Here is a 23,400-nt window from a genome sequence, read left to right as displayed (position 1 = left end):
AAAACTCTGCAGCTCTAAAAATGGTGGACATGTTTCTTACATAACTACAATGTTATTGTCCCACCTGGAAAACGCTAACAAATTTTTTGCACATCCTCCAAAACCCAGCCCATATTCACATTTCCAGTGATCTCAAATAGGACTTTTTAGGGGTACCTGGCTGGCTCAGTCTGTGGAACTAGACTGATCTCCAGGTTGTGAGTTTGAGCCCCACAGTTGGTGTAGATTACTGAAAATAAAATCTTTTAAAGTTTATTTTGAGAGAGAGCACACCTGAGTGTTTTCCTGTGATTGGGGAGGGGCAGAGAGAGGGAGAGAGAAAATCCCAAGCAGGCCCCAAGCTGTTAGCATGGGGGCCCCATGCAAGGCTCAGTCTCACCAATCATGACATCATGACCTGAGCAGAGATCAAGAGCCTGGAGGCTTAACTGAGCCACCCTGGTGCCTCCAAAATAAAATCTTTTTTAAAAAGGGAGTTTTTACAGTTGGCTTACTAGAATCGGGATGCAAACAAGGTCTTGAGTTTCCTTCACCAGATCTTCCACAGGGTAAGTAATTTTGAGGCAAATCACAATTAGAGTGAGCTCCTGAGGTCCCCAGCAAGTCAGGGAACTGAGCAGCAGTGACAGTAACGGGCCGTTGCCAAGCTGAGATCTGCTCCCCAAGGCAATGTCCCCAGGCTGAGCAGTGTGCATTTCCAACTTCTTGCGGACTTCAAATTCTCAAGCCTCAACCTTTTTCACCTCTCCCTCTCCAAGGAAAGCTGGCTCCAGGCAAATAGCCTCTAGGTGTTATTTCAGCGTCCAAGTGGAGCCAGTGGGTTCGGTAGCTGATAAACACTCCTGATAAACACTCCGGATCAAACTAGGCTGCGCATTGGAATCACCTGAAGAGCTTTTAAATGTTTTTCTAATGTTTATTCATTTTTGAAAGACAGAGGCAGAGCATGAGCAGGGGAGGGGCAGAGAGAGAGGGAGACACAGAATCCGAAGCAGGCTCCAGGCTCCGAGTTGACAGCACAGAGCCCGACGCGGGGCTGGAACTCACGGACCCCGAGATCATGACCTGCGCGGAAGTCGGACGCTCAACCGACGGAGCCACCCAGGCGCCCCTCACCTGAAGAGCTTTCAGAACGGCTGATGCCTGGGTCTGCCACCCAGAAATTCGAATGTAATCAGCCGGGACTGTGGCCTGAGCTCGAGGAGTTAGTCAGCCAGGTGACCCTAACGCGCAGCCACGGCGGAGAACCACGGAGGAGCCCCCGCCACCAAGCTCTCCCTACCCGGGCTCCGAGGGTTAAGCGGGAACTGGCGGGTGGGGGCGGGGCTTCGAGGCAGGGGCGGGGCCGCAGAGGAAGCCTGGCGGGATCTCCAGGTCGCCGCCGCCAGCCCGCCCGGCCGTAGCTAAGACGAGCGGAAACGCCTCCGTTTTACAAAACAAAGGGAGAAACGGGAGGCGTGCGCGGCCCGCGGGGCTGAGACCTCGGCGGTTGGCCCCTCCGGCCCGGGCGCTGCAGCATCTTTGGATGGCCATGGCGACGAGCCTTGGGAGCGGCTGGCGCTGGGGGTCCGACGGCCGCCAGGCGCCTCCGAAGATCACGCCGACCGTGGAGGAGCTGCAGAGCCGCGTGCAAGAGACGCTGGACCTGCTGTCCCCGCGGGAGCTGAGCCACTTCCGCGTCCTCCTCAAGACCGTGGACGAGGGGCCGCGCGTGAGCCCCCTGCGGCTGGAGCTGGAGGGCGGCAGCAAGGCGGGGCTGGCCCGTCTCCTGGCCCAGCACTACTACCTGCCCGCCGTGTCGCGCGTTCTCATCAAGGTGCTGCAGCAGCTGCGCCGCGCCGACCTGCTGCCGCGCTGGCAGAGCGCGGAAGACGACGACCGCCGGGGTGAGCGGGGGCGCTGCCGCGAGCCGGGGCTGGGGGCTGGGCCCGGATCGGCGGCCGGGATGGGGGGCGGGGTGGTGGCGGCCGGGTTAGGGGGCGGGGCCCGGGTGCGCGGCCGGCGGCCCGGCGGAGGGGCGGAGCCTGGGTGAGAGTGGGGACAGCCGGGCAGGGGGGAGAGGTCCGGGGGATCTGGGGGCTGCCGGGGCTGGGGGCGGGTTCCCGGGCAGCCCGCGGGGCGGAGGCTAGCGGAGCCAGGGGCTGGCGGGTGCCCTAGGACCCAGGTGACGCGCGGGGGGAGGTGGGAACCTTGGGTGAAGCAGCCCGTAGAATCGCCATCCCCAGGCGCGGAATCCGAGTGATCCGTCGAAGAGCGGCCATCAGGGTTTACGAGCACATTTTGGGGGGCGGCTCAAAGAGCAGATCGACTCAGCAGCAGGCCTGAGATGCTTCGTTAACGACTACCTTCAAGAGATTATGATGTGGGAGGTTTCCAAATGATGCAGTGAGAAGCCCAGTGTTGGAAACCCCACTGTCACACCTCCAGGGGGTGTATTTACGGAGGGGGTGGCTCTTCTTGCACACCATGAGACCATTTGCCGTCAATCTGGGAAGATGTGGCTTATGATCAAGAAATGTAGTACGGAGCAGGTTGAGGGAGGTGGGGCTCCCCCCCCCTCCCCCCGGCCCGATTTGATAAACGGATGTGTACGTAATACGTATGTGAGAGAGAGGAGAGAGAGGAAGCAGCACTTACATGGGAGCCACTTACATGGGAGCGACAGTAAAATGTACCGTCGGTGACCTCTGCCATCGGCATGCCTATGATCTGATTGAGCTTCTAGGTGTGTTACTGTTGCTGATTTTGTTTAGATTTGTAATGCATCACAACTGTAATGGCCCACCACACATGGCCTACAGGCAGAATACTGGCCCTGGGGAGCCTTGACTCTCCCTGCTTTCACTGCACCTACAAAGCACTTGTGTCGTCCCTCCCAGGGTCGTTGGTCATGTATCACTTTTGCTATCACCTCTTTAGACTGTTGGCAAAGTGGGCTTTTTTTTCCAGAGTCATCCAACCTACACAATATTATGCCTCTACACTGTAGGCACCCAACAAATGTTGGAATTAAATGCTAAGAGATTATGCTATTTTTTTTTTTAATGCCTAGTTCCTTTACTTCAATTTTCCCTTTATCGATGTCTTAATCTCCTCTCCAGGAAGTACATGTGCAGTAATATGTCAGTTAGACCTTGTCCCTTTTTATCTCTGGCCTGGCTCTTCCTGCCCTTGTATCCCACTGCGTCCTACGGGAAGCCGGTTTTAAGTTTCCAGCCTCATGAGTTTGCAGGAAGGTGTTCATAATCCAGGGAACCTGTTCTAAAGCGAGGTTGAAGCCTGCTGGATCCCCAAAACGTAAGAGGCAACAGAATTCCTTGGGAGGAGCTTCCTGTTAGTAGGGATGACAGTGGATCTTGATTAAAACTTAAAAAATGGGAAAATAATAATGTGTTTTTCCTGTTTTATTCTCTTTTCATGAAAATTCATGCAGAGATTCCAAGAAAGATTCTAAAGAGAAGCTATGACTGTGTGGATGGCGAACTGGTAAATATTTTTGTTCTCACTCCAGCACCGCACACTGGTTAGGAAGGATGCTATTTATTTAGCCGCTTGAACTGCCATTGTAACATTTTTTTGTGTGCTGTTCTTGTTGGTTAAAGACTATCTGTATGGTTTTCTCAAGTGGTCATATCTCACTGCTTTTTGTTATGAGAGTGGAAGATAAACTTTAGCCAGTTACAGCCACTGTGCGTGCATTAACCCAACAAGGTAGGAACTGCTGTTATTTCTGTTTGACAAGTCAAGAAAAGTGAGGCAACTTCAATGGAAGTTCAGTGCCTGGCCGTATGGCCTTGGACGACTACGTACATTGCTGGTTCTAGCGTTTGGTTTTTTTAAGTTTTACTGCGGAAATTTTGAACAAATAGTAAAGTGGGATAGAAAAACGAATCTCCCCAACTCCAGCCCAGCGTACTTATGACCCTGCTTCAGCAAATTAGAAACATAGAGCCAATCTTGTTTTGTCTGCTCCCGCTCCCACTATTTTGAAGCAAATCCAGATAATCATGTCCCTTTCATCTACGGACACTTTCGTGTGGATCTCTGAATCTTTAGCAGGAGAAAGAGGTTTTGCAAAACATAACCACAATACCATTATTCTACCTAAAAACAACTTCCTTAATGTTTGCAAAGAGGCGGTTAGCATTCAGATATCCTTGACTCGTTCCTATGTCTTTTGCAGGTGGGTGGTTTGAATCAGGATACGGATTCATGCAGGGCCTACACAATTACAGTTGTTTGCTTTGTGCCTTAAGACTCTTAACTTAGGATGCTTCTTCTTTCTTTAGCCTTTTTTCTTGTTATTTATCTATTAAAGAAACCAAGTTGTCTGTAGAATGTCCCACATTCTGGATTTTGATGATTGCAGCCTTGTGTGGTCATTTACCGTTTCCTCTGTCCGCCATATTTCCTTAAACTGATACCCTAGCTATACGTAGGAATTTAAAACTGAGATTGGCCTATTAGTCCTAGTCTGAGGAAGATATTTGAAAGGATTATAAATCAAGTCATGACTCCCCCCACCCCCGTTCCATAACTAATAAGAGAGACAATCAGTGTTGCATCCCTGATCCAAACTGGGAAACCTCACCATCGATCCCTAGAGAAACTCATTATTTTGTATCTATGACACATTTGGATTTCTGGGTTTGGTTTGGTTTAATTATTGTTGGCTTTCCTGGAAAATAGGACTGTTATGACCTGAGTGGCAAGCGGAAGGCTTTCCTCATGTGTGTGGAGAAGAACAGACCCGGGGCTCACCGGGACGTCATGCTAATGACCGAATGGCTTGGCCAATGCCAGTTTGAGCATACTTCGTGCATCGATCCAAACAAAATGGTAAAAATAAAAAACAATGAGGAACCTAACTTGGATCTTCCAATTTTCCTTTCTTTTTTAAAAAATTGGGTTTTAACACCTGGTAAGAATCAGGACCTACCTGCTGCTCAATGACATGTGTGTCCTGATAAAACTCTTGATGCTTTTGTAATTTTACGTGTGCGATACCCTACCTCCCCTTCCAGTCAGGCAGGGACCTCTTGGGCTCCAGTCTTGGCTAGGGCCCTGCAGTTGAAGAGGGAAGGGAACCCCAGAAGGCATCCTTGGCAAGATGGGCAAGGGGGCCAAGGACAAGGCAGAGTCTGGAGTAGGCAAGTTCCAGAGCATTTAGGATCAGGAAAGACCAAGGAAACCCCTTTGAGAGATCATCAGGAGGTACGCGAGAGGGATTCCAGCAACATGAGTCTTTGTGGGACTCACTTGGAACCCTGGGAGAAGCATGGGGAGGGAGCCGATAGCACTGGGCAGAATTGCGTTGTGACTTAACTAGATTGTACTGAAAAAAATAAGGTGGAAGAGGATGGTGGGAACTCCATTTGATCTCTTTGACCTTAGCTGAGACATGACTCAGACCTGCCCTTATTTAGGGACAGGAACATAGGAAAGCCCTTCTTAGATCCCAGGAGTCACTGCTAATGAATGTCAAGGAACAGCATAGCATGGGGTTGTGGATGCCACACAGGCTGCCTCGGCTGGAATCCTGTCCCTTGCTAGTTGTTACCTTAAATCTGGTCCTCATCTGAGGGTGACTTGTCCCCCTCATTTGGCCATATCTGGAGCCATCTCTGGTTGTCACAACTGGAGGGTGCTACAATGCCCAGAACAGCCCCCAAGCAAAGAATTTTCTGGCCCCAAATGTCCTTTCCCCAAGGATTGGACCAGAATCTCTTCATTTTGCATGGTTTTTAATCCTGTCCTTTTCATTCAAATGGCAGAAACTGCCAATGTTCTTTTAGTTTTTGCTCCTCGGGGTCTTAAGTGGCTACTTTTCCTGCATCCTGGCAACGTTTATACATATTTAGCAATGTCACTGGCAAAAGTATTTCATTGTTCGGAGTTTCGTCTTTCCGATTCTTAGTTTGGTTAAACATCCTTTGGCCATTTTTTTTCCTTCTGTAAATTATCTGTTCTGTTTTCCTTCGCCCTTTCTCCTACTGGGTGGTCTTTTTCTTGTTCTTATAGTTATTTTCCTCGATATTATTCATTTACAAAACGTACTGCAAATATGTTTCTCTTACCCTGTGACTTGATTTTTTGTTGTCCTAAGTCATATGGAAGTCTTTTAATTTTTTTGTGAGTAAACTTGTCAGTCTTTCTTTCTTTTTTTTTTTTTTTTCCAGCGTTTATTTATTTTTGGGACAGAGAGAGACAGAGCATGAATGGGGGAGGGGCAGAGAGAGAGGGAGACGCAGAATCGGAAACAGGCTCCAGGCTCTGAGCCATCAGCCCAGAGCCTGATTCGGGGCTCGAACTCACGGACCGTGAGATCGTGACCTGGCTGAAGTCGGACGCTTAACCGACTGCGCCACCCAGGCGCCCCAACTTGTCAGTCTTTCTTGTCAGCTTCTTGTTGTTTGTGTCTTGATTAAACCCCATGCCTTCCCAACTTAGAAAATGCTTAAATTATTTTTCTCTATAGCTTAAGGTTTTCCTTTCTACTCTGGAATCTTATTTTTGGGACAGTGTGAAGTAGGAAGCCTCACCTTATGTCCAGATGGATAGTCTGTTGTCTCAACATTTATTGAATAATGTGTCCTTCCCCCACATACTTAAAACTCTGCCTTTATTGTGAAATAAATTCCCATATATAATTCGATTGGTTTCTAGAATCTAAAATATTCCATTCATATATTTGCTTATACCTAAGCCAGTATCTCCCTGTTTCATTCACCATGATTTTTAAGGACATTTTGATGCCTGATAGGGCTATCCCTCCTCTCTCTCTCTCTCTGTCTCTCTCTCTCTGTCTTTTTTTTTTTTTTCTTATGAATATGCTTGGCTCTTCTTGAGGATTGTCTGTCCTCTGTGACCTGGAGAAGAATCTGGTTAATTTCCACTGAAACCCTTTGGGATTTTGATTGCCATGACATTGAATTGAGATTCATTTGGAGTGAATCAGCAAATCAGTAGTATTAAGAGAAGCGTGGGCATGTCATGGTTTATTGTCGCCTCTTCCCTAAAGCTTTATCCTTTCTTCATTTAGGTTTATTCCTAGGTATTGTCCTAGTTTGGGTGTGACCCTGAATGGGACCCCCTTTTCTGTTATGGGGTTTAAAAGATTGCTGCCAGGTAACCGGAGTGGGGGGTGGGGGGAGAGGATCTTCGATCTTTGTGAGTTAATCTTGTATCCAGTCAGCTCACTGGCCTCTGGTTCCAGTAGTTACTTGGTTGATTATTTCGTATTTCTAGAAAGTCATGATATGTGTAAAAAATGAGTTTTGGCTCTTTGTTTACCTTATTTAGACTTCATTTCACTTTTACATGCTTTATTGAAGGGACTGGAATCTTGGCTACAAGGTTGACGCGAGCAGTGATGGCCGCCATTCTCGTCTTGCGTTTCTCTCTAGGGGGCTCAATTCTGATGACGCCTCTCCATAGGTTCTGGCAGGTGTATATTATTGGCAGATCCCTCCATCCCCTTCCATTTCTAGCTTATTGAGGGCATTAACTTTAGAAAACAATAACTTTATATGTTAAAATAAGTTAATAATATAAAATTTACATACACTAACCCTTTGGGGAGCTATCATCATGTTGTTTTTTTGCAGTAGAGAATCAGAAATGCCCTAATTCTGTTAAACAAGAACCAATGGCACAAACAGAAATTACGGGAATTCTGAGAGCAGCCAAAAGGGAAGGGACAAGTTCAGGAACTGATATTTACCTCATACGAACCCTGCCTGAGATGTAGTTATTTTCGTATTTGTCATATCCTCGGATTGCCTACTGAAAAGAACCATCTCCAGCATTTCTGATTTTACTTCCCTCCAGTTATTTTGAATATGTGATCCTATTTTACAGGAGTTACTTGGGAAAATATCATCATTTCGGGATGGACTCAATGAAATTAAGGATGATGTTGGCTGTTGCCTTGTTACTCTTATGTCCCACGGGGAGAAAGGCTTTATTAAGATGAAAGATGGTGAGAGAGTCAGCCTGGAGGACATTTTTGAAATGTTTAATAATAAAAATTGTCCGGCACTTCAAGAGAAACCAAAGATCTTTATAATCCAGGCCTGCAGAGGAGGTGAGTGGAGACTTCTTGGTCCAGTCCTGTGTCTAGGGCATTCTCATATGGATGATTGAGAAAAGAAAAAGAAGTTACAAATATTTGTTTGTTTGTTTACGATCAGAGGCCCCTCGGCTGATGTGACTTTAGTTGTGTGGGGTACTAGAGACTTTGGGCTGGGAGGAAGGGACAGAAGGGACACTTACCTGGGATGGAATCATTAACTCTGGCTGAGGAATGGTCCCAGTCACTCACATCATGGGGTAGGCCAGGGAGCCTCAGATCTGAGAGAGATGTGTGCAGTTCCCAAGGGCCATCCCGCCGTCCATGTGATGCCAGGCGACCTGCGGGGCCAATATCCGACTTCCGTAGCTTCTGTGGCTATTCCTCCCTCTTCTGGAGGTGCAAGCTTGTTGGGACGTTGATTAAGTGTTCCTGGTGTCAATGGCGCATTACTGTAGTGTGTATTTTTGTTCTCCAAAAAATAGAGAAAAGAGATAATGGTGTTGAGACAGACGATGAACCCATGGAGTCTGATGACGTATCTGAGAAGAGGAGGCTGCCCACGTTCAGTGATTACTTCATCATCTATCCTACCCAGGCAGGTGAGACAGTGAGGGTAGATGCCAGTGACACACACTTTCTTCCAGAAGGTTTAAGTTATTCGTGATGATTCTCAGAATCTTTTTTTTTTAATTAATTTTTTTTTTTTTTTTTTTAAGAGAGAGAGAGAGTGTGTGTGAGTTGGGGAGGGGCAGAGAGAGAAGGAGACACAGAATCGGAAGCAGGCTCCAGGCTCCCAGCTGTCCGCACAGGGCCCGACGTGAGGCTCGAATTCACAGACCGTGAGATCATGACCTGAGCTGAAGTCGGATGCTTAACCGACTGAGCCACCCAGGCCTCCCTTAAATTATTTGTGCCTTACAAATTGACATCTAGAAGGAGAATCTTTTGTTAACCTCTCCATCTCCGTTTACAAATGTTCCCACTTTTAGAGACGGCAGGTTGGCATCTCTAAACAAAAGAAGCAGATCATTCTTCCAGGAACGCACCGGCCCCCAAGCAGAGTATTGCATGGTGAATGAGATGGTTGGCTCTTCTGTGAAAAAGATCTTGGCCCAAAAGCTAGTTCTGCCACTTAGTGTATTTGAGACCTTCAGTATTTTTTAATTGCTAGCTATGTTAGTTTCTTCATGTAAAACGGGAATGATATTATTCACTTATGTCTTTGGGATGTTACATAAATTGAATTCTATAAAGCAGATGTGCTTATCATAATTAATGGCATAGTGAATACAAAAAAAAAGAAATTAGATACCATTATTACTACTATATTCTGCTAATAATATTATCATCATTGTTACTAATACTATTACTGATAATAAGTTAAAGTCCAAAAGAATCTGTGTGTGCGAGGGTGGACTTGATTCACTTGTGAGGGGAAACAAAAATGTTGGAGAGATAGAATTAAGGGGTCCAGGACATTTCTTTAGGTTTTTTTTTTTTTTTTTTAGGCTTATTTTTATTTAAAAACAAAATGTTTGTTGGTTTATTTAGAGAGAGCGAGAGCACATGCGAGTAGGAGAGGGGCAGAGAGAGAGGGCGATGCAGAAGCTGAAGCAGGCTCCAGGCCCTGAGCTGTCAGCACAGAGCCCGATAATGGGGCTCGAACTCATGAACTGCGAGATCATGACCCAAGCTGAAGTTGGACGCTTAACTGACTGAGCCACCCAGGCACTGCTTTATCTTGACTTGAGAAGAGGATTAAAGTAGCTTGCAAATATATATATATGTTCCATCTCTATGTGGAATTTGATATAAAATGTGAGTGAAGAAATGCAAGCAAAGGAAACTAAGGGCCACCACTTAAAATGAAACCATCCTTAGAGGTAAGATGCGAGAAACTTCCCCACTAGGGTTAGACGAAAGATCTCACTCCTTGGTTGTTTCTCCAAGAGAGATGAACGCATGTGGCCTCACAGAGACTGGCACACAAAAGTTCATAGCAGCTTTATTTGAAATAGCCAAAGACTGAAAACAACCCAAGTGACCATCAACAGGTGAGCGAATAAACAAATCCCGGTGTGCCCCACGTGGACTACCAGTCAGCGATAAAAGGAGATGAGCTCCTGATACAAACTAACTGCAGAATTATTATGGAACAGTTCAGGGTCAAGGCGAGAAACCTCAAGCTCCAGTTTTATGGAACGAATGAGTTTTATGACTGCTGGACTGTATATACATTTAAGGGCTAGAGACTCAGTATTGAACAGAAGAACTAAAACTCTCTGCCTCCACGGAGCTTCTGCGCTAGTGGGGGAGACAGACGAGAAACACAGAGAGACACTATATGTTGTGCTACTTTATGATCCCATTTATATAAAGCTCTGAAACAGGCAAAACTAATCTGTGGTGCTAGAAGTCAGGATACTGCTTGCCCTCAGGGCTGCAGAGTGTTGGGGGTGGTAATGACCAGAGGGGGCAAGGAGGGGACTTCTGGAATGCCGGCATCTTGTTTCTAGATGTTTCTAGTTATGGGGTGTGTTCACTTTATGAAAGTTTATGGAGCTCTTCTGTACCCCTAAGGCTTTGCACACTTTGCTATGGGATGGTTCCCTTTCAGTGAAATCTTTACCAAAAATAAATAAAATAAAATAAGATAAGATAAAATAAAATAAAATAAAATAAAATAAAATAAATAAAAAAAATAAAATAAAATATGTTAAATGCTGATAAGTGCTATGGAGAAAAATAATGCAGGGATGAGGGTTATAGGGAGTGTCGAGGGAGAGGAGTGGAGATGGCCGTTTTAAAAAAGAGATGTGTAGAGATGTCCCCATGGAACAGCTGATTGTTGTGTGGACATTTGAGGGACATGAGAGAGGTACCTATGCAGATATTTGAGAGAACTTGTGTTGTGACATAAGAATACTTAGGATATAGGGATGCCTGGGTGGCTCAGTCTGTTGAGCATCCGACTTCGGCTCAGGTCATGATCTCAAAGTTTGTGAGTTCGAGCCCCGCATCGGGCTCTGTGCTGACAGCTCAGAGCCTGGAGCCTGCTTTGGATTCTGTGTCTCCCTCTCTGTCCCTTCCTGCTTGTTGTCTCTATTTCTCTGTCAAAAATAAATCAACAGTAAAAAAAAAGAATACTTAGTATATAACAATAATAAAAATTCTATGTATACACAGACCACTAGAATAGAATAGAGAATGTACACGCAGAACCAGATATGCAGGACAACTAGGTATGTGACAAGCCATCACCAATTAGTCTTGAAAAAATGGGCTGTTCAATATGTACTGCTGGGAAAACTGGCTTCTCCGTGGGAGAAAAACAAAAAATTATTTCTTGGCATAGGGTTCGTTGTATCTTTAATCACATGAAATGTCCAGTAAGTCTATAGTAATGCTCCTTTTGTCTCTAATATTTGTGGCTTCCTTCTTTTAATCTTGATCAGTCTTGCCAGTGGTTTCATTAAGAACCTATTTTTAGGGGCCCCTGGCTTAGCATCTGGTTAAGCATCTGACTTCGGCTCAGGTCATGATCTCACGGTTTGTGAGTTCGAGCCCTGAGTCGGGCTCTCTGCTGACAGCTCGGAGCCTGAGTGGAATTCTCTCTTTCTCTCTCTCTCTCTCTTCTTCTCTCTCTGCCCCTTGTGGGATTTTCTCAATCTCACTCTCTCTCTGCCCCTTGTTCACTTGTGCCCTCTCTCTCTTTCTCTCAAAAAAAAAAAAAAAAAAAAAAAGAACCTGTTTCTGGTTTTGTTCATTCTCTCTAGTATAGGTTTTTGATTTCGTTAATTTTGATTTCATAAATTTTCATTAAAATTTCCATTTTTCTTCATTCGGGGGTTTCTTCTACTCTTCTTTTCCCGACTATTTTGGTTAGATACTTGGCTCATTATTTTCTCTCTTTTCAAAAAATAAGCATTAAAAAAAATTTTTTTTTAACATGTATTCATTTTTGAGAGACAGAGCACAAGTAGGGGAGGGGCAGAGAGAGAGGGAGACACAGATCTGAAGCAGGCTCCAGGCTCTGAGCAGCCAGCACAGAGGCCTACGCAGGGCTCGAACTCACAAACTGTGAGATCATGACCTGAGCCAAAGTCAGACACTTAACCTACTGAGCCACCCAGGCGTCCCCAAAATATAAGCATTTTCAAATAATCCCCTCTGAGTACTGCTTTTACTGTATCCCTCACATTATAACATGTAACTTTTTTTTTTTAACGTTTTTTTTTTTATTTATTTTTGAGACAGAGAGAGACAGAGCATGAACGGGGGAGGGGCAGAGAGAGAGGGAGACACAGAATTGGAAGCAAGCTCCAGGCTCCGAGCCATCAGCCCAGAGCCTGACGCGGGGCTCAAACTCACGGACCGTGAGATCGTGACCGGAGCCGAAGTCGGCTGCCCAACCGACTGAGCCACCCAGGCGCCCCAACATGTAACTTTTTAAAAAGTGTTTATTTTGACAAAGAGAGAGAAAAAAAAGAGAGAGGGAGAGAGAGACCCTCCCTGATCTCATGCACCAAACTGTGAGACCATGACCTGAGCTGAAATCAAAAGTCGGTCGCTTAAGTGACCGAGCCACCCAGGTGCCCCAGCTATTAAGATATTAATACTGAGCTTGGAACTAACTACTTTAGTAAATGGATCTCTTAGGTATTTCTTTTGGCCTAGGAGTGCTGTGAAGAAATTACTGAGACACTAAGGGCACCATGAACTGAGAAAGTTTGGGAGCTTCTGCACAGAGGAATCTTCTGCACACGTATATACATGGAAAGGCCGACCAACTGTCCCAGTTTGCCCGAGATGGAGGGGTCTCCTGGGATACTGGACTTTTCAGTGCTAATACCAGGAAAGTGGTGAATGGGGCTGAGTCGAGCACTCTACTCTGGGCACTCCTTTGAAGTTGCTTAGTGGGGCAAATGAAGGGGCAGGAATCTAAAAGCCACTGGGAGTGGTATATTCATACTGTAGGATACTGTGCCGCAGTTGAAAAGAATCATCATGGTCAAGTTTCACATGCAACAGTTACTGAAAATAAGACAGCTGTGGGGCATCTGGGTGGCTCAGGTTGTGATCTCACAGATCGTGAGTTTGATTTCTTGGGCGTGGGATGAGGCGGGAGGGAGACTTTGCTGGATTCCTTTTATAATTTGAATTGTGACCCATTTGTGTTTGAGTCCATTTTTTGTTGCTTTTTGGATTCCCCATACAAATGAAATTATATGGCAGGTCTTCCCTGTCCGGCTTATTTTACTTAGCAGCATACCCTCTAGTCCATCCATGTTGGCAAGATTTCTTTCTTTTTTATGGCTGAGTAATATTCTCTTGTGCCTATGTGTGTGTGTGCGCATGGGTGTCCATGTAAGATAAATATACATCTATATTTTTATCTACTCATCTACTGATAGATGAATTGTGAACCATTTGAATGTATTATCTATTCAAACAATGGATTTAATCACGGCTTGACTTTTGGCTAAGATCAAGGGCAAAAAAAAAAGATTTAAAACATTTTAAAGTTATTCTCTTTTAGAAAGTAGATTTCAACAAAATTCGGGCTTCCGACATCTAGTTCACCGTTGAAGTTTATACCAGCTACCTGACCCCTGTGAGTTCTAGAGCCTGTCCCTCCTGGCCTGTGACCAAGCCATCTCACCTATATATGAGAAGCTATAAGGTGTTCATGTGTTCATTGGCTACTTGTTTTCAGTCTTGTGAGTGATTGGAGCTCTTGTTCTATGGCCAGAGTCATCATCTAATGCAATGTTGGGGGAATCCCGGTCCTGATGACTTTTTAATTTCACCCTGTTTGGTAAATCTGCGGAAATTCACTAGCTTTCAGCCCGAGTCTAAAGTTCTCCAGTTTTACTCATCGGACTCATTTTTTTGTGGCCTAGAGTCTGTCCTGAGGACTGAACCCGTGGTCATGGACGACAATAGCTGATTATTTTCAAAGTGACAAGAAATGTATAATCTTTCATTTAATAAGATGCTTGGCAGCTACACTCATTTTCGCTCTGCTGACTGGCACATCCTCCACGGGGTTGCAGACCACATTAGGTTAGAGGCTTTCAAATGTTATTTGCCACAATCTACAGGAAGAAAGAGCTATGGTCTTGCATCAAATCTAATGCCTTGATTGTAAGACATACCTTTATTTTGTGTCCTCAGGGAGCTACCAATTAATTACTCTCTGACACGGAAGAGATTATATAGCACATCCAGATTTCAGAGATGCCTAAGTGGGGGGGGGGGGGCAGAAAACTTCAATATTAGAATTGATAAAATCTACACTTCATTATAGTCTATCACATATATTTATGTAAAAGTATAAATATACATGTAACACACTAGTTTTATAAATTATAGCTACCCTTGCTGCATTGGTGTACTTTAATATTTTCTACTATATCCCATTTTATCCCATTTTCAAAAAAGGCAGTTTCATTTTTTGAAATTAATTAATTTATTTTGAGAAAGAGAGAGAGAGAGAAAGTACAAGCGGGGAAGGGGCAGAGAGATGGAGAGACAGAATCCCAAGCATGGGATGAGCCATGGGGCTTGAACTCCCAACCATGAGATCATGACCTGAGCGGAGATCAAGGGTTGGATGCTTAACTGACTGAGCTGCCCAGGCGCCCCTAAAAAATACAGTTTCAGTATGCTAAATTGATTTGTTGGCTGATAATTGGGCCGCAACCTGCAGTTTGAAGAACACTGGATGGATTGTCAAACATCGTGATGTGGTGTTTCTAACTCAGATTTACTCCAAGAGGGACAATGCTGAAATTGCTGTATGGTTCCTATACTAAACAGATACGTTTTGTGGATTTGTTTACAACTTTATGGAGATATAGTTGAAGTATGAGCTGTACATATTCCACGTGTACCATTCGAACAGGTGGAAGTATGTGTTCATGACACCATCACCATGATCAAGATAAGCAAATGTTGCCGTCACCGCAAAAAGTTTCTTCATGTTTGAATCTGTCCCAACCTCCATCCCCATCCCTGAGTCACCACGGTTGTGTTTTCTGTTACCACTGATTAGATTATATTTTCTGGAATTTTATAGGACTAGAATTATATAGCATGTAGGTTTCCTCCCCCCCTCCCTCCCTTCTTGTCTTCTTCCACTCAGCATAATGGTTTCAGGTTGTACCCATGTCGTTTTGTATATCAGTAGCTCATTCCTTTTTATTTCTGAGTGGTATTTAGTTGTGTGAATATAACAAATGTTAACACAATGCGCTCAGCCATTCACTTGTTACTGAACATTTAAGTTGTTTCTAGGTTTTGCTTATTACAGATGAAGCCGCTGTGAACACACGTGTGTACATCTTTGGGCATATGTTTTTGTTCTCCTTGGGTACATACGAAGAAGTGGAATGGTTGGTTCACATAGCAGGTGTGTTTGACTTTTAAAGAAACTGCCAAGTTGAAAATTCTTTTTCAATGTGGTTGTATTGTTTACATTTCCGCCAGCAGCGTATGAGAGTTCCAGTTGCTTCACATCCTCATTATCAGTTGGTTTGATCTGTTTTTAAATTTTAGACAGTCTGATGGGTATAGAATAGTATCACCTTGTAGTTTTAATTTGCATTTCTTGGAGGCCTAGTGATTATCTTTTCCCGTACGTGTTGTCCGCTCACGTATCTTCTTTTGCTAAATGTCTGTTCATGTGTGTTGTCCAATTTTTTATTGGGTTGTTGGTTTTCTTATGAAGTTGTAAGAATTATTTTCTTTTTAATTTTTTTTAAGTTTATTGATTTTGAGAGACAGAGGAGGGGCAGAGAGAGAGGGAGAGAGAGAATCCCAGGCAGGCTCTGTGCTGTCAGCACAGAGCCCAAAGTGGGGCTCGAGCTCACAAACTGGGAGATCATGACCTGAGCCGAAACCAAGAGTCGGACGCTTAACCAACTGAGCCACCCAGGCACCCCTGAGAATTATTTCTATATTCTGGATACAAGTTATTTGCCTGGTATGTATTGCAAATATTTCTCCCAAACTGTGGCTTGCTTTTCATTTTCTTAATAACGTGTTTCAAAAAACAAGTTTTTAATTTCGATGAAGTCCAAATTGGCATCTTTTTCTTTTGTGGCTTATGCTTTTTGTGTTCTAAGAAACCTTTGCCTATATTGAGATTGCAAAGGTGTATCCATGTTTTTTTTCTGTTCCAACCTAGATTTATTATCAGAGGGTACGATTTTGATATTCCCATCAAATTTCCACACTAAAAAAAGACACGTTTCGTGTTTTTTACTAACTACTAATAAAAACAATTCCACTAAATTTTTTTGAGGACCCCAAAATAAATGCTATACTGATGTATTTGGGGGATATTTAGCTTAAGATCCTATAGCAAAAGTCAGAAATAAAAAAAAAAAAAAATAGACGGGGCACCTGGGTGGCTCAGTTGGCTGGTCATCTGACTCTTGATTTCAGCTCAGGTCATGATCTCATAGTTGGTGAGTTTGAACCCCACATTGGGCTCTGCACTGATAGTGCGAGCTTGCTTAAGATTCTCTCTCTGTCTCCGTCTCTGTCTCTCTCACTTCCCCCGCCTTCAAAAATAAATAAACATTAAGAAATATAGAAAGAAGGGATAAATGAAGGAAATATGGCAAAACGGTAACTGTTGAATCTGGGGGATGATCATATGGGAGTTTGTTAAACTTTGCTTTCTCCTTTTGTGAATATTTGAAAAGTTTTATTTTAAAAACTGATTGATAGAAGAGAATTGCCCTCTTGAGGGGTTACGTGCTGTTGGTCACAGGAGTCCCCTGGGGGGCTCAGTGCTTCCTCTTTCTGTGTCTGTGTCTCTTCTGGACCCAGGCCCACTCCTATTAATACAAGAATGCTTCCGTATTCTCAGTTCAAAACCATTTTACAGGTTTCACTATGGGTAAAAGAAAAGTTCGGTGCAACCAGAGGAGGAAAACACATGAAATGTTTTCACTTTGTAGATCACGTTGCTTTACGGCACCCTCGCACGGGCTCGGTGATGATCGAAGCGATGGCGGAGGTCTTTAAACAGCATGGAAATAAGTGGCACATCGCTGACTTTTTCACCAAAGTAAGTAGATTCTAAGTGAACACGTGCTTCATTCATGTACTTGATCGGAGCATTTTCATGAGGTTGGCTTTACCCATGAAAATAGGGGAGATACTGAAAAGTTGCTTGGAAGTGATGGGCCGATCATGACTTACAATGACCGTAGCATTCAGAAAACATGGTTGAGCCACCTGCCGAGGGAAACAGAATGACACCTTCCGTTCCTTGGTAATAGAAGGGCATTGGATATTAGGTGAGCCTTAAAGACCCTGCCTGCTGTGTAGCCCACCATGGCAGCCAGCTTTGGCCCGACTCAGCACCCCTAGAGAGGGCAGAGCCTTAGGACATCTCTAAGGACAGACTCCAGCTCACATTTGTCTCCCCAGCTCGTAGCCCATAGTAAACATTCACTGAATGAACACGTGCTCGATAATGGCGGTTGATGTGCACATGAACCCTAGTTTGGAGAATGGCCTAATTATTGTATTTTATCATATCAGGATTGAAGAGAAATTTTCTTCTCATTCTGAGAGGTTTACGCCCACAGAGAGCTAATTAGAAGAGATTAGAGAAGCGCCCAGTAACAGCGAGGCTAACGTCGATTGCGTGGCCCACTCCACGCCAGTTACCATTCTCTGCGCTTCCCAGATACGAATCCAGTTAAGCTTTCCAACACCCCTCAGGGACCTCCTGGGATTCACATCCCCTGTGACAGATGGGGGCGAGTCGGTGGCTGAGCTGGCACCCCAGCCTGGGCAGAGTGCTTCTAGAGTCCATGCCCTAATCACAATTACATATGAATTACTCCACACCCGCCCAAGGTATGGTAACTGTTTTTGTTTCTTTAAAATAGAAAGATTTAATTTTAATAATTTACATATGATGCTTAACAGCCCTTCAAACTCCTTCTCACCTCATTTGGGGTCAGAGTTTGGTGGGGGTGGGATGTGAAAGGGAGGGACCAGAGACAATTTTGACACTCATTCCAACCATATGCCCGAGTATCTTCTATTGCTCAGTTTCTCTGAGAAAAGTTTCTTGTCAGCTTCTCAGCAATGTTATAATAAAGACAGATTTGGCCAACTGTAAATGGAAATCCATCGTAGCTAAGGCTAGCTGAAAAATTGTTTGGCTGACCGACGTTCATTAAGCCTTTACCGAACACCCTTTATTTTTAAAGTGCTTGCTGAGTAGACGCTGGCAAAGAAAAAAAAAATCCATAAATGAGCATGATGGGGCCTTTGCATTAAAGGCCCTCGCGGCCCAGTGACGTGGAAGGGTGGCTGATGTGCTCACAGCCAACCCTGGGATTATAGGGCCATGGGGTGCTTTGGACATAACGTAACCCAACCCTTTCATTTTACGGCGGCTTCCCTTGCCTACTCATCCCCAGGGGCAAGTCGAGACCAAACCCAGGTCTGTGGACCCTGGAGTCCAGACAGCTGCATTCCAGGCACTTGGGGGGGGGCCATGCTCCTTCCGCCGCCATTTGCATATTGCTTTCCGAAATGCGTAGAATTCTGCCATTTCACGCCGTAGGGTTGACTAAAAGGCTTTCGCTCAGGGCTTTTGAACAGTCTGTACTTTAATCTTCCAGGTGAATAACAGAGTGGTGCACACTGAGTTTCATCTACACGAGGAACCCATAAAAGTGTCACTTGTCATGGAGTCGACTTTAACTAAATCTGTGTACTTTTGACGTCGGGAGGATGAAAAACTAAGGGCTGCTTTATAACCGACGGTGTAAAGAACAGAGAGCGTCTGTAGTGCGGTTCGAATGGTTATCATTTGGGGTTATTTCTGTCACCAGTTGTACTTCTCCAGTTTGTTTTGCATTTATGTGTATTTTTCCAAGATTGGGCCACGTATAGTTGGCGCTTGTAAATAATTTGACTTCTTTGAAAAGATCACTGTTTTTGAAAATGGGCTTTCCTGAGCTGTTACCGAAACAGGGAAGCCCAGCTCGATTTGTGGACCATTTTTATAATGTGCTTCCCTTACTGATGACACTCCACCCTCTCCTACTTTGGTGCTGGCGTTCATCCTCGTTTTTTTGGCTTAGTCTTCAAGAGCTGTCTCTGTGTAGTCCTGTCCTGGCTCGCCCGATTTCCCCCATGTTGTTGTCTGCAGCCAGACTCGTCTCCTTTTTGACTCCATAAGCCATTCTCGAGTCTGACCCGGGTGTCTTCGTTTGTACTTTGTTGTCCTTGATGCCTCGCGTTTCCACCCGCCACCCATTCCCCAGCTTCTCCCTTGCTGCGCGGTACCTCTGAATGCTGTTTTCTCTGCGTGGGATGCTCTGTTCCTCTCCAGTCCTTTCCGCCCCTCCGGGTTTGGGTCAAGCATCCTTTGCACGGGAAAGTTTTTCGCCGAGGCCTCGTGCTAGGTCAGCTCTTCCCGAGTGCTCACAGACCGAGAGCTTTTCTTCTGCAGCATTTAGCACCACTGTACTTAAAGGACTGTGCAGTGGCCACGAATCTCTCTCCAGTTCAGTCATAAGCTCCAAGAGGCAGAGGCTGTGTGTCTCATTCATTGCTGTATCCCAGCTTCCATTGGTGCCTTAAGACATAGAGAAGCAATGTGATGAATGTTTGGTGAATGACTAGTCTCTTTTAATTGTTTTGTCCATTCGTCAGACCTCGCCTCATTACCTCTGTGCATCTGGCCACCTTCCGGCCATCCCCACCTGGCTGGTTGTCGTGTGGCGTCTTTAACTCCCTAAGTTGGAAGTCAACCTACATTTCCCTTAAACCTCTTTACAAAACCCATCCCATTGTGAATAATCCTCTGACTCCCCACTGCCTGCGGAATATACTCAGATTGCCCTAGGAGAATATTCCAAGTCCCTCTCTGTCAGGCCTGTACTGCCCGTTTGTCCTGGGTCTTGACCACACGGGATGATGTGTCCTCCCCTCAGGCATCCCCTCTCACAGAATCAGGCTTGTGGGTTAATGAATGTTGAATGAATGCTCTTGGCTATGTTCATTGAACAATGAACTATGGTTCATTCTCTCCCTTCCGCCTGAAGCGTCCTTTGTTCTGTGTGCTTTCTCTACACCACACATTCTTTAGGGTGCGGCTTGGGTCCCATCCCACCAGAAGGAAAACTGTATGTAGACTAGCGTTTACTTAGAGTTCACAAACTCCGGGCTGAAGATGAGCTTTCATTGTGATTGTGTTCTCACTTCTCGTTAACTTTGGACTATACTAAACCCTGGTTTCCACATCATAAAAGGAGATTTGGCTCGGCTGAGAACTCATCCAGTCACTGGACTTCCCTGAACTTTGGCCTCTTAATAAACTGTTCATGAATATGCTGCAGGTGTGGCTATTCCTGATCCTAGAGGTTCAAGCTGGAAGTTGTGTGAGACCATTGGGCCTGTATGAGGATACAGGTGTTCGGTGAAAATGCTCTGAAGACTGAGGGTCACGATGACTGAAGCAACCCGGAATCTCCAGGCCTGTCTCCATTTCAGGGACAATTGTGTCCTTTTTAGTTAATGTGATTTTTCAAGTCCTATATACGTGTGATTTAATTTTGAAAACTTTTGAGTTTTGATGTTTGATATGTGACTTTGCTTTTTTTTTTTTTTTATAGACCATTAAAATGTCACCTTGGTTCATAAAATATGAACATCAGGTGAGCCTTCTCTGTTCATTTTGCATCCTGTGCCATCCTGGGACTCCAGGCCCAGGGACTCATTTCAGGGGGACGGCAGCAGCTAACACAGGCAATAGCTCGTTTCCTGAGGCAGGTTAAGTGACTAGTTCAGAGTCCCATTTCGCAATGCGGCAGTGCATGAAATACATTCCAGTGCATGAAAACACAAGACAAAAAGTGCCAAGTGAGAGAGAAAAGTTATAAGACAGAATCCTTTCAACAAACAGGCCCATGCCAGTTAACTAAGGGAATGAATGAGCTTTGGGGCAAAGGAGGGAACAGTTATTTTGGAACACTGCTCAGGCCACGGCAGGTAAGATTCCTGGAGAGGACTGGAGCATGGCTGGATACCAAACAGGTCAAGGAGGAGCAAGGAGGAAGTCAGGTTAGAGAGGGAGGTGGGAAGGTGCCCAAGATGAACTTGAAGCCTGGGGCCAACTTGGTGTCCTCCGTATTCTCTCGGCTGTCAACCAGAACAGGGTCTCCTCTAGCCATCCAATGCCACAGGTAGTGTATCCCCCCAAAACTACAGTCTCTACCACAATTTTGCATTTGGAAAAAAACTTAAGCCGAGTTTTTCTCTTTTTAAATATGAATGCCCAAGATCAAAAGTTTGCCAAAGGAAATTCCAGAAAGTTTTATTTAAAAAGGGCACAGGGGGAGGGGAGGGGGCGCCTGAGTGGCTCAGTTGGTTAAGCATCCAACTTCGGCTCAGGTCATGATCTCATGGCTCTTGAGTTTGAGCCCCACAAAGGGCTCTGTGCTAACAGCTCAGAGCCTGGAGCCTGCTCTGGATTCTGTGTCTCCCTCCCCCACTCTCTCTCTCTCTCTCTCTCTCTCTCTCTCTCTCTCTCAAAAAAAAAAAAAAAAAAAAACATTAAAGAAAAACAGGCACGGATAAAAAATGTTGCAGAAACTTGTGCAGACGACCGGGGACCCTGGAAGGTGGGGAGGACACTTGGCTGCTCGCTACAGATTTTCTTTGACAAGTGCCTCTTGGGCCATGGGCTCCCCACCGTGGTTTACTATAGTACCTTCTTCATCTTTGGACTCTTGTTGATTCATTTCCTCACCAAGGATTTTCCTTATGCGGATTGGTTCTCAAGAGCAAAGTTGTTTTGTGAGAAAAATACTATTTTGTGGACAAACACCCAAACATAATTACAGTACAGTGTCCTCCTTGCAACAAAGGAAGTAGTCCTGGGACTCCAGCGTGCATATGGGAGGGAGCTGTTGAGGTGGCTGGGGAAGCCCCTCCAGAGAAGTCATGCAATACAGTGACAGAAAACTGCCCCTAAAAGCCACCTGTTCTATTTTCCACATAGCTATTTTTTCTTTGGGAGCCAAAATGTCTCCAGATATTTTCAGCAATTTCTAAGGATGCTTAAACCCCTTCCTAAGTTTTCATTCCTTCTCTATCAGCTGCAATGGGGTTTTGTTTTTTTTAATTTTTTAACCTGTGTTCCTCAGAAAATTTCAAAAATGCTAAAAATGAGACGAAAACAAACTCACCCAGTTTCTCTACTAGTATATTAGTGGTTCTTAGCCTGGCTACACATTAAAATTACCTAGGGAGGTACTTATGAGAATCGGATTTTTTTTTTAAGTCCTGGGAATGTAATATAGTTAATAATACCATATTGTGTATTTCACTGTTGCTAAGAGGGTAAAAGTTCTCATCACAAGAAAAACACACTTTTTGTAACTGGATGGTGACACATTTTAACTAGATTCATTGTGGTGATCATTTCACAATATATACAAATATGTTTTATGGCAATACTTCCATGTAAAAAGTCAGATTTTTGGAGTGCCTGGGAAGCTTAGCCAGTTAAACCTCTGACATCAGTTCAGGTCACCGCTGATGAGTTCGAACCCCAGCTCAGGCCCTCTGCCTCTGCTTCTCTGTCCCCCTCTGCTTCTCCCCCGTCCCCTCCTTCCCCCTCACCCGAGCATGCACTATCTAAAAAAAAAAAAAAAAAAAAAAAAAAAAAAAAAAAATATATATATATATATATATATATATATATATATATATATATATATCTCAGATTTTTTTAAATCTGGGTTGGCATATGTTTAAAAGCTCTCCACGTGATTCGCAAGTGCAGCAAAGATAGAAACCCAATACATAAGTTAATAACTTGGCCGTCTCTTTACCATGATCTTCTAATGTGCAGGGCTTCAATTTTTTTTATTATTGAAGTTTAGTTAATACTGGCTTCAATTTTTTAAAATAATCTCCCCCACCCTGCAGGTCTTTAGTGACTGCATAGTACTATAAGAACGGAATGAATTTTTAATTACTAATCTATCGCTATTGATTCCTTTTCCTCTAGAAAAAGAAACCTGCCATCTGTAGTGTTTTCCTTTTAAGTTTTTCAGGAAAATTTCCTGTAAGCGAACTTTCAAAATCTGAATTACGTACTGATAAATTGCTCTCCAAGAAATGAAAATAACTTCTCCGGCTTTTGTTGAACGAATACTTTGTCACCCTGTGCTCAACATGGCTCCCTACGTAAAGACACTTCAACTTACGACAGGGACCAGAAACCCGACTCGGCCTCCAGCGGCAGGTCCCTGATAAATTACAGCGGAGGTGGC

At 44.6% G+C, this 23,400-nt stretch overlaps 1 protein-coding gene and 1 long non-coding RNA gene across 14 annotated transcripts; one reads left to right on the top strand and one right to left on the bottom strand.

Moving 5' to 3' along the window:
• The first annotated feature begins 1,018 nt into the window (after nucleotides 1-1,018).
• On the top strand, nucleotides 1,019-20,452 carry LOC101084312 (caspase-14-like). 13 transcript variants are annotated; one of them, XM_045037829.1, is made up of 9 exons: nucleotides 1,030-1,886; nucleotides 3,434-3,486; nucleotides 4,690-4,839; nucleotides 7,861-8,086; nucleotides 8,557-8,673; nucleotides 15,390-15,488; nucleotides 17,047-17,156; nucleotides 17,784-17,956; nucleotides 18,733-20,452. In XM_045037829.1, exons 1-9 carry the CDS (start codon nucleotides 1,526-1,528, stop codon nucleotides 18,734-18,736), a joined length of 1,293 nt encoding a protein of 430 aa, XP_044893764.1. In that variant the 5' UTR covers nucleotides 1,030-1,525; the 3' UTR covers nucleotides 18,737-20,452. The 13 variants fall into 13 exon arrangements, with proteins under 13 accessions (XP_044893767.1, XP_023116471.2, XP_044893764.1 ...); XM_045037835.1 differs by lacking the exon at nucleotides 1,030-1,886 and adding an exon at nucleotides 2,102-2,725; XM_045037832.1 differs by lacking the exon at nucleotides 4,690-4,839 and having other exon boundaries at nucleotides 1,019-1,886.
• LOC111562320 lies at nucleotides 8,001-23,360 on the bottom strand. Its single transcript, XR_002745513.2, has 4 exons — nucleotides 23,225-23,360; nucleotides 14,233-14,318; nucleotides 8,275-8,543; nucleotides 8,001-8,128 (listed from the first exon to the last, which is right to left on the bottom strand). It is a non-coding gene; the product is annotated as an uncharacterized LOC111562320 (long non-coding RNA).
• Nucleotides 23,361-23,400: the final 40 nt, after the last annotated feature.

The sequence above is a fragment of the Felis catus genome, chromosome C2 (assembly GCF_018350175.1).
Source record: "Felis catus isolate Fca126 chromosome C2, F.catus_Fca126_mat1.0, whole genome shotgun sequence".
NCBI lineage: Eukaryota > Metazoa > Chordata > Mammalia > Carnivora > Felidae > Felis > Felis catus.
This window is presented reverse-complemented; position numbering and strand designations above follow the sequence as displayed.